The sequence below is a fragment of the Gracilinanus agilis genome, chromosome 1 (assembly GCF_016433145.1).
Source record: "Gracilinanus agilis isolate LMUSP501 chromosome 1, AgileGrace, whole genome shotgun sequence".
NCBI classification, from domain to species: domain Eukaryota; kingdom Metazoa; phylum Chordata; class Mammalia; order Didelphimorphia; family Didelphidae; genus Gracilinanus; species Gracilinanus agilis.
Genome location: NC_058130.1, coordinates 141,973,105 through 141,983,564, shown reverse-complemented (window position 1 = coordinate 141,983,564; position 10,460 = coordinate 141,973,105). Strand labels below are relative to the sequence as shown.

At 49.8% G+C, this 10,460-nt stretch overlaps 2 protein-coding genes across 4 annotated transcripts in view; one reads left to right on the top strand and one right to left on the bottom strand.

Moving 5' to 3' along the window:
- Positions 1-311, bottom strand: part of RGS11 (regulator of G protein signaling 11) — a 17,820-nt gene extending 17,509 nt beyond the window's left edge. For both annotated transcript variants that reach the window (XM_044657650.1, XM_044657643.1), the window contains exon 1: positions 215-311. In XM_044657650.1, coding sequence (XP_044513585.1) covers positions 215-311 — 97 coding nt within the window. The remainder of the gene's footprint in view (positions 1-214) is intronic.
- Positions 312-7,468: 7,157 nt separating this feature from the next.
- The window catches only part of ARHGDIG (Rho GDP dissociation inhibitor gamma), a 30,787-nt gene continuing 27,795 nt past the window's right edge, over positions 7,469-10,460 (top strand). Inside the window, exon 1 of one of the 2 annotated variants that reach the window (XM_044657146.1) lies at positions 7,469-7,556. The gene's annotated coding sequence lies outside the window, so the exon portion shown is untranslated. Of the gene's footprint in view, positions 7,557-8,461; positions 8,576-10,460 lie in introns of those variants that run through there. The other variant, XM_044657145.1, reaches the window with a different exon arrangement.

Genomic DNA, 10,460 nt, shown 5'->3' with positions numbered 1-10,460 from the left:
AGAGTTAGTGGGGGGGGGGCGGCTGGGGCGAGGCGTGGGATGGGGTGGGGGGGTGGCTCTTCATCCAAGGGGGGTGGGAGGGTTCCCAGGGCCTCAGCGAGGCAACAGACCTGCCTTTCCAGGCTCTTCGAGAGACCCTTCCAAAGTAATCCCCCCTCACCGCAGAGGGGCTTGGGCACCCTCGAGACTCCTCTCCGGGCTCCTCAGGACTCACCCGTCATGGCATGAGGAATCACTGTGATGAGCAGGCGCTGATTCCTCATCTTAACCCCCATGTCTGGGTCCTGCATGCCCACAATCACCCGTTCCATCTGAGGCGATACAAAGATGAGAGACCACCGAGAGTAGGGTAAGCCTGGACCCCGTCTAGGCTGCCCATTTCTGTTTGACACAGGCCATCGTGCAAAGGGAAGGAGGTTCAAGTCTGCCTGTTTTTACCCCTGCCCCCTTACCTTCTCTCAGCAAGCCCCACCTCCCCTAGCACTTTAGGGACCCATAATCTCTCCATCATTATCAAAGACTGCTCCAGGGAGTATTTGCATTTTAGGTGGGAATCCAGTCAAAGGAGAGAATCTTGAATGGTAGAATTTCAGGGGCCAGGTACCAAGTAGGAGAGGTCGCTTTTTAGTGGGGGAAGTGGAGAGGAGGGACTTCAGAGCCTCTGAAATCCAGCTAGACCCCCACATAAGCAACCACATCTGCCTCTGTAGAAAATTATTCCTCCTCTCTAGGGGACACCTTTCTAGGGGATGGACTGCCTGGAGCTAGGCAAGAGGAAACACCAATGTCCTTTTAAACATGTTTGTCCCTGGGGCTGAGGACTCTTGGGAGAGCTCCTGGTTCTCCTCCCCTCCTGATTCCTTCCACGGAGAGTGAGAGCAGGGTTCCCTCTCCCCCGCCCCTCCAGCCTTCCCTCCTGGGGGCCAGGGGCTGGAGTCTCGTCCACAACAAAGCAGGCTGCTTTTATTTTTAGCATTTGACTAAATGCCTTCCCAGAGCAGAGCTTGGCTCCTTCCAGGACCAAGGAAGGACGGCGCCGATCAGCCCATGGCTCTGCTATTGAGCTGTTTACTCCTTCCCAGAGATCAACTGTCAGGCCTCCCTGAAAAGCCAACAGAACTCAAGAATTGGGGACAGAAAGGCTCTGGGAAAGTGTCCTGAGAGGGCTCAGAGGAATCCCAGGCTAGCCTGTTAACCAATGCTGAAGTTCCAGGGATTCGGAGGGGACCCAGAGGGGGAATGGACCACAAAATCTTTAAAGCTAAATTAGTAAATCAAAGCTAGGCATTTGGTACTTCCTCCTTGCTGAGCCTCAGTTTCCTCATTTGCAAAAGTAGGAGTTGGACTGATGGTATATCTAAGGTCCTTCCACCTCTATTAGCTAGTATTTCCTATTCTAAGGACCCCTCCAACTCTGACATTCTATGTTCTAAGGTCCTTTTTTACTTCTGACATTCTATGTTCTAAGCATCCTTCCAGCTTTGACATTCTACATTCTGTTCTAAGGACCCTTCCAGCTCTGATGTTCTATGTTCTAAGCATCCTTCCAGCTCTGACATTCTACAATCTGTGTTTTAAGTATCCTTCCAGCTCTGATGTTCTATGTTCTAAGCATCCTTCCAGCTCTGATATTCTATATTCTGTGTTCTAAGGACCCTTCCAGCTCTGACATTCTGTGTTCTAAGTTCCCTTCCAGCTCTGACATTCTATGTTCTATATTCTAAGGATTCTTCTACCTCTGACAGCCTATGTTCTAAGAACCCTTCTAACTCTGATAGTCTATAATTCTTTGATCATAAGGCGCTTCCAGCTCTGACGTCCTATATCTAAGGACCCTTCCGCCTCTGATATTCTATATTCCTTGTGCTAAGGTCCCTTTCAGTTCTGACATTCTGGGTTCTAAGGACCCTTCTAGCTCTGCTAGTCTGTATTCTATTAGTCTATATTCTTTGTTCTAAGGCCCCTTCCAGCCCTGATATTTTCTGTTCTATATTCGAAGGAGCTTTCTTACCTCTGACAGTCTATATTCTATGTTTTAAGCTATGTTTCCAGCGCTGACATTCTCTGTTTGATGAAAGCTAACCCAACTTTGTCAAGGAATATAACAATAGTCCTGGAAGCTAGAAAATCTTTAGCAGGGACCAGGCCTGGAACCAATGGAGCCCTTTGTCCAGGATGTCTGGGCCAGAACCCCTAATTTAACCACAGCCAGGATTTAGGGGAATGGCAGTGCCACTCCCAGAAGAGTGAGGCAGCAATCCTCTCTATACTGGCACACAGCAACCTGCTTAAGGGGAGCCCAGAGCCAAGAGGACATCTGAGAGAAGAAAAGGGAGGCCAGAAACAGGGAGACAAAGGCTCTGAAGCTGGAGATAAGCCATTGGCAGTCCAGCAGTGACTCTTCTGCTTCCCCAAAGAGGGGGTAAGCTAAGACCACTCAGGACTGGTCAGCCAGTTGCCACTGGAGGACTCTTGTGGGTCTCGTGCCCAGAAAGCTTAGTGTTCCTGAGCTCAGATTCTTTCCTCATGCATAAAGGGCCCACAAGGCAAAGCATCCCTAAGGTCCTCTTAGGGAAATGGGTTTTTCCAGGTTCCTCCCACACCACAGGGCGTCTGCTAGGCTGTTCTCCTCTGGGCACCCCCTTTGTTCTTCTGCTAAACCCTCTAAAGGTCCCAAGGTACTCACCCCTCAGCCACTGGGTCTCAGCCAGGCTGTCTTCAGAGACAGAATCCCTTCTCCATCAACCCCTTCTATGTTATCCCAGGCCACAGGACCCTCCCCAGCCTCCTTTCCAAGGCACAGGCTGCCCCAAGATTATATACAAAGAAAGTACTGCTGCCCCCCAGCCCTGTCTCTTGAAACCCCTCCTTCTATCACTTGTCCAGGGAATCAGTAGACAAGAGAACTGAGCTCGTTCCTGGTCCCCATTCCCCAGGAGGGGAACCCTGGGATCACCAGGCACAAGGGGATGCGCCGCAGGCTCCCTGCCCCTCTTACCTTGCTCAGACATGGCATCTGGACTTTGTAGCTGCCCCCCTGGTGGAGGGTGTTGATGGTCATGGCCCCTGCAGGGGCAGGCAGGGCTGAGCCAGGCAGATTTGGTGGAGGAGGAGAAAAAGGAGGAGAAGGAGGAGGAGGAGAGGCGGAGGGGAAGGATCCGACTCCAGCTACTGAAAGCTCCGGGATGCTGAGCACCGAGCTGGAAGCCCCGGGGGGCATCCCTCCCACTGCCCCACCCGCCCACTGGCCTCTTCTGTTCTGCTGCCACCTGCTGGACATTCGTGGATGGGTCAGTTGGGGAGGTTGGAGGGAAGGGGACCCAGTTTGTTGCTGTTGCTCTGTCATGTCCAACTCTTCAAAAACCCATTTGAGGTTTTCTTGGCAAAGATGCTGGCATAGTTTGCATTTCCTTCTCCAGCTCCTTTTACAGTTGAAGAAACTGAGGCCCACAGGGTTAAGTGACTTGTCCAGAGTCACAGTTTGTACATGTCTGAGGTCAAATTTGAACTCAAATCTTCCTGACTCCAGGTACAGTGCTCTATCTGCTGCTAGCTACTTAAACCCAGTTTAAGGGAAATTCATTCTCCTTCTCCCTCCCCATCACCTCTGCCTTCCCATCCCAGGCCCAGAGGGAAGAACTGGAGAGGTCAATGTGTCCAGCCTCACTGCCTTCTAAAATAATCCAAACCATGGGAGACTCTCTGCTCTTCTGGTCATTGTAATTCTTGTTTTATTGATGATGACATCAAGACTAATTGTCACTCAATGAATCAGTGATAAAGATGGATCCCAGACTAGAGTCCAGGTCAGCACTCTTTCCCCACTGTGTCACACTGAGGGACTCCAGAAGATCTGGGATTCAAATCCTGACTTTTTTTCTCAACTGCATCCCCTTGATTGAGCCCACTCCCCTTTCAATCTGTTACCTCCTCTGTAAAATGTCTTCTCATTTTAATAATACTTTCAGGGAGAAGTAAGATAGGATAGAAATAAAATGAAAAGCTGGCCTCTGAGTCAAGAGAACTGAGTTTGAGTCCTGCCTTGGATGCCTCCTGGCTGAATGACCCTAGGCAAGTCACTCAATGTCTCTTTGCTCTCAGGCAGCTAGATCTCTAAGACTATAGATGCTGAAGGAGTTGCCTATTGGCATTGGTAGAGGGAGTTTCTTCATTGAACTAGGAAAACACAGATCCTGGGGCAGTCAGGTAGCACAGTAGGTAGAATACCAGGCCTAGAGCCAGGAGGACCTGGGTTCAGATTTATCCTAGCTATGTCACCTTGTACAAGTCACTCAACCTTGATTGCCTAGTCACTCTTCTGCCTTAGAAATTTGTCTAAACAACAAATGAAGGGAGGGTGAGGGAGACAGACAGACAGAGACAGAAAGGAGAAAGAGACACAGAGAGGGACAGAGGGAAGGGAGAGAGAGGGAGAAGGGGAGAGAGAAAGGAAGGGAAAAAATAGAGATATGAATATGTGAATAAATTAAAAGATTTTTGTGGAGAAAGCACTTGATCAGCTTTAGAGGACTATAGGAAATTAATTTACTTTAAAATAAATTAAATTAAATTAATGCTATTATGAGCATTATCATCAAAGACCAAACATAGAAGATTCAAACCTTTATTGAACATTGGCTGTGATGCAGTTATCTAGCTTGGTGGATAGAGAGCCAGGCTTGGAGAAGGGAGGACTGGGTCCAAATCCAGCCAAACATCTGCTAGCTGTGTGACCCTGGGTAAGTCACTTAACCCCAGTTGCCTAGTCCTTACCATTCTTCTGCCTTGGAAACAATACTTACTGTTGATTTTAAGGTGAAAGTTTAAAACAAAACAAAACTAGACTCTGGTCTGGGATCCTGGATTCCAACTCCATCTTTATCATTGATTCATTGAGTGACAATTAGTCTTGAAGTCATCATCAATAAAACAATTAAGCACAGGGCTTAAGGTGGGGGGAGGGGGAAGATTTAGGCACCCTAGATAGGACCCAGGCTCCTTTGAGACAGGGATAAATGGACTTGATCCTGTGAAACAAGGATAGAACACTATTGGAGGATGGGTGGGACACAAAGAAGGAGGACTTCAGGGAGGAGGTCTGGGTTTTTCCAATTCTAGATACTTCCTTCTCTAAAACAAACCCAGTGAGCCCAGACTCAAGACATCTCCTCGTCCCCCACCCTAAGAGATTAGTCCAACTCCAGGGGACGGAAATGTATTTCTCCTGAATCCTTTATTTACTCACCTTGGGAATATGTCCCATTTGTCTAATAAAATATAAATTCCTTGAAGGCAGGGACTACCTCCCTTTGGTATTTGTGTCTCCAGCACCTAGAATAGTGCCTGGTATATTATAAGAACTTAACAAGGAACATGGATTTGATTGATGGATCGATTGGTGGTGAGGCAGGGATTCCCATGCCCCCAAGGGCCTGAAAGGCTGGTATCACAAGGTTTCAGCACCACAGAGCATCAGAAGTGCTCAGTGGGGGGCAGCTGGGTAGCTCAGTGGATTGAGAGCCCGGCCTAGAGATGGGAGGTCCTAGGTTCAAGTCTGGCCTCAGACATTTCCCAGCTGGGTGACCCTGGGCAAGTCACTTGGCCCCCATGGCCTACCCTTACCACTCTTCTGCCTTGGAGCCAATACATAGTAGTGACTCCAAGACAGAAGGTAAGGGTTTAAAAAATTTAAAAAAAAAAAAAAAAAAAAAAAAAGAAGTGCTCAGTGCCTCCCTGGTCCAACCCTACCCACCACCAAGAATGACTGCTCCAATCCATTATCTGACCCCTTCGGTAGCTTGTGTTGTTTTCAAGGAATCATGAGCATCAGACCATAAATTTAGAGCTGGGAGGGCTCTCCGAGAGAGTCTAATCCAACTTCCTCATATTATAAATGAGGAAACAGATGCAGAAAAGTTATGATTTGCCCAAGGTCACACAGATAGTAAGCATCAGATCCTGGAATGAAACCCAAGTCCTTGACTTCAAATCCAAAATTCTTACGACTAATAATAATAATAATAACTGGTGCCTACTATGTGCCAGGCATTGGGCTAAGTGCTTTGCAAATATTATCTTATTTGATCCTCACCCTCCCAGAATGCTAATATTATCCACCTTTTGCAGTTGAGGAAACTGAGGCAAACAGAAATGAAGTACCCTCACTAGTGAGTGTTTGAGGCTGGATTTGAACTCAGGTTGTCCTGACTACAGTGCTCCATCCATTACACTAACTAGTTGCATGTTATGCAGTCTCCTGCTAGGCTTTCTGTACCACGTTCCCTCCAACCAGGATTATTGTATGGAGCAGACATGAGACAGTTCTCAGGGGCTTTAGTATTTATAAGGGGGAGGGTCAGAATGAGAAGAAGCAAAGAGGAGTAGCATCCACTCTTTCAACATTTTGGATTTTAGAGCAATCAATTTAAAGCTAGAAGAGAGTTCAGAGGTCCATCCGAACAATTTACTGATTGTTCAGAGACACCGTTGGAGGTGAATCACATACAGAGAGCAAGCAACTTTGAACCCAAGTCTCTAAGTCTAAATCCAGTATTCTTTCCACTACATGAGTGCCAGTATTTGTACACCCATTTTACAGATGAAGAAACTAAGGCTTAGAGAAGCTTGCTTTTCCAAGTCTTCTGTAGTCACAGCTTCTGGGGAGGTTGGGAACAGCCCAGGCAAAGGAAGTTGTCACTGAAGTGGTTTCACTGGGTGGTGGCTTTGGGGGGGGCCAGGCTGGAAGTAGGGCCAATGGTCTGGGGGGAGGTGGGGTGCTGCAGCTCTTCTCAGGGTTCTTTGGCTTACTTACCTGTCTGTTATGGTAACTGGTCAGCTGCTGCTGCTGGTGTCAGGATATTGGGAAGAAGGGCCGGAAAAAGGAAGATGAGGTTGACTACCTCAGGGGGTTCTAGAGAGAAGAGGGCAGCTCCCATCCCTGGTCCTTCTCCCCTACTCTGGCTAGATTTCTAGCTTTGGGATACAGTTAACCCTTTGAGGGTTTTGGAATTTATGTTTCCCTCCTCCTCACTCCTCAAAACGTGCAGATGGAGCGAGGGAAGGCTGGCTACGATCCCAAGGAATTTTCTAAGGACTTCCCAGGCAGGAAAAGAAATTGTGTGTGTGAGGGGGTTGGGGGGAATTTGCCGCTAATGTATCCAGATATTTGGATTGGAGAGAATATTGATCAAGATGACTCCCCTTCCTTTGCCCCCTCCCCACTAGGCAGCTCGGGATTCAACCCAGCAGGCGGATCAAGGTTGCCCTCTTGTGACAGCCTTAGAAACCGCATGTGTCCCCAACCCATTTTCAGAGAATTCCAGGCATCCAGTCCCCTCCCCCAAACAAGAATTCCTGGGAGCTTATTCAGTTCAAGTGCACCAACTCGGTGGCATTCGATGACGTTCTGGGTGTGGGCTTGACTTCAGGCTTGGACACGGACACGAGTGGCCCGTGGATGTTACGGGGGACCCTCTGTACCCGGAGAGCCCTCTGAGACAACTCACGTCCCAGTTGGATTCACAGAGGTCACTCAGATTGGGTTTGGCAGAAAGAAGGTATACCCGGAGCTAGGGACGGGGCTGTGTAGTCACGAGGGTTCAGTGGAAAAGGTAGGGGCTCAACGAGGGGAGTGGGAATGCCTCAGGGACATGAACAGAGGCTGTGAGTCATGGAATGGGAAATCTCCTGGAAATGGGGAATTCACTGAGGTGCTGTGGGCTCCGTGAGGAGAACAGATTCTCCAGGAGGGAAGGGGAGAAAAGCTCAGTGGTTATTGGCAGGGGCTTGCTTGCTTAGAGACAGGGGTTTAAGGAAGGGAATATAATGTGGGAATCAGTAAATTTGGGGCAGCTAGGTGGCACAGTGGACGGAGGGCCGTGCCTGCAGGCAGGAAAAATTATCTTCCTGAGTTCAAATCTCCCCTCAGACACTTACTAGTGTGACCCTGGGCAAGTCACTTCACCATGATTACCTCCATTCTTCCGTCATCGGTAAAATGAGCTGGAGAAGGAAATGGCAAACCACTCCAGAGTCTTTGCTAAGGTCCCGAAGAGTCGGACACCACTGAAAAAAAAAAAACAAAAACTAAGAACAAGAAGAATTTGGAGGCTAAGTGAAAGGGGGCAGTAACCGAAAGAGGGTTGAATGACGGGCTCTCAGTCCCGGGTAGGGGCTTAGCGAAGGGCTCAATAGGGAGGACCTGGGCCACAGTGATTGGGAAGGAGACTTAATGAGGGGCCGGGGGCCTACCTGGGGTCAATAGAGACATGGAGAAGGAGACCGAGGGGCTCAGTGAGGGGGACTTGGGTTTCGTGGGGATGAAGAATGAAAGTTAGCCCTGGAGGGTTAGAGTTGAGCGGAGACTGGAGGCTTATTGGCTGAAGAATGAGAAACTCCCAGCTTCCTGGTCCGTGGGTTCCGCCCGCCCGTCCGCCCGCTCCAAAGTCCCGCGCTGCCCCTGGGCCACCGCCCTACATAGCGTGGCTGGCGCTACGGCAGCGGGACTTGAGGCTGAGGCGGGCGGCTGTGAACTTGACCCTGCGGCGGCTGCGAACTTGGCTGGACCGACCCTAGGGTGAGGACCCCGAGGGGCGGGGGCGCTGCTGGAGGGGAGTAGGGGGAGTCAGGGAGACAAGCTGCGGGAGGGAGGGGGCTGAGTGTCGGCAGCAGCGGAACTAAGAGTTACTGTAAAGCTCCTGACAGAGTGCCAGCCAGCCTGGGTGTGAGAGGCTGTTAGACGACGTGCCTGGATCCGTGGGGAGTGTATTTGGGAGCGTGAGGGAGAACGTGTGTTTTAGTGACTGTGTCGCCGATGGTGTTACAGGGCTGTGGGGTGTCTGAGGGTCTCTGTTCTAGTCTGTGGGACTTTTTGTGTCCTTGCTAGGCGCTAGTTAAGAGTGTGATCGTGAGCATGGGACTCACGGGTGTAACTTTGAGTGTGGGGACTGAGAGCAGAGCAGGCATGCGGGGCGGGATGGGGCTGTGCGTGATTGGTGACTTGGCGTGGATGGGACAGCGTGTGTGGTGGGTGCTCTCAGTGTGAGCTAGCTGTCTTTGCCCGGTTTGGGGGGACGAAGGCACAGAGCCCCCTTTGTACTAGGCTCGAGGTAGGAGAGGAGGGAGGAAGGAGGCTGGCTGGAAGGTTTCAATGTCTGGCTTCTGGGGCAGAACTTTTTCCAGATTCCTACTGGGGAGGGGTGTGTAGGTGGAGCCACCAGAGTTGACCTACTTTTACCCAAAACTCTATCTAGTAGGAATAGAAGGAGTGAGACCCCCCCCCACACTCTTACACACGCAATCCTTGTATCCTTTCCAAGCCATTCAGAAAGGCCAACCTGACTTGCCCACCCCCACCCTCCTCCCAGAGGAGACCTGCGACTGGAGGAGCTCTGAACTTGGATGTGTGGGGAGTTGTTTTTCTGCAGGGACTTACCCACTCCCCCTGGGGCCCAGAGCCCCCAGACCCTCTATCTTCCCTTTACCTCTGGTCACCTTCTCCCACCCAGTTGAACTTGGGAGATCAGTGGCCCCTTCTCCTAAGGCCTCCTACTCAGCTTCTTCCCCACCTTTCTCTTTTTGCCTTCCTGCTTGCTAGCTCTGGGACTTCTGGCAAGTAATTTCATCTTTCCTAGCCTCAGGTTCCTTATCTGTAAAATGAAACTAATAAACCTTTCACTCTCTGTCCCTGGGAGGAAGCACCTGGTAAATGGTAAATTGCTTAAGAAATGCCCCTTTCAAGAAGCTTGGGGAACTTTAGACTTAACAAAGAATAATGAGCCCAAAGGACTCAGGAGAGGAAATGTTTTAAGTGGTCTTGCTGAAAGCTGGGTCATTGGAAGCCAGAAGAGTCAGAAATAAAGAAATCATCCTCCACTCTCCAACCCTTAGAATGCAGGCAGGAATTCCATGCAGGAATGGGGTTAGGCTTAAGGGGACCCCAGGGCACTCTTAAACACTGCTTTGCCTAACTTCGAAGCCCAGAATTTCAGGGCAAATGGTCCAGGATGGGGTAAAGGGAGCAGTGATCAGGAGGCCTTGGCCTGGAAGTCAGAGCCCTCAGTCCCGATCCCTTCTCTGTTGGCCTTTAGCTAGTTTTTTTCCCAGACTGATGTCTTGATTCTAGGGCCTGGGAGCTAGTCCCTTCCCCTAGTCACCAATCTTATGTTTTTATGGGAGCCCTGCCTTTTGGGAGCCTTTGGTGTTCCCATCTATACAAGTATATTCATCTGTCTGGAATGAGGCTGTGGGGTTACTAGAATAAGGGCTGTATTCTTTCCCCTTAGGGGTCCCTAGAGTATCCCTCCTTTCAATCAGAATATAGTTCAAATTTTGAAGGTCATTTAGCCACTTCCTCATTTTACAGAAGAAGAAATGGAGTGAGGGGGAAGGGGGAGAGAGAGAGAGAGAGAGAGAGAGAGAGAGAGAGAGAGAGAGAGAGAGAGAGAGAGAGAGAGAGAGAG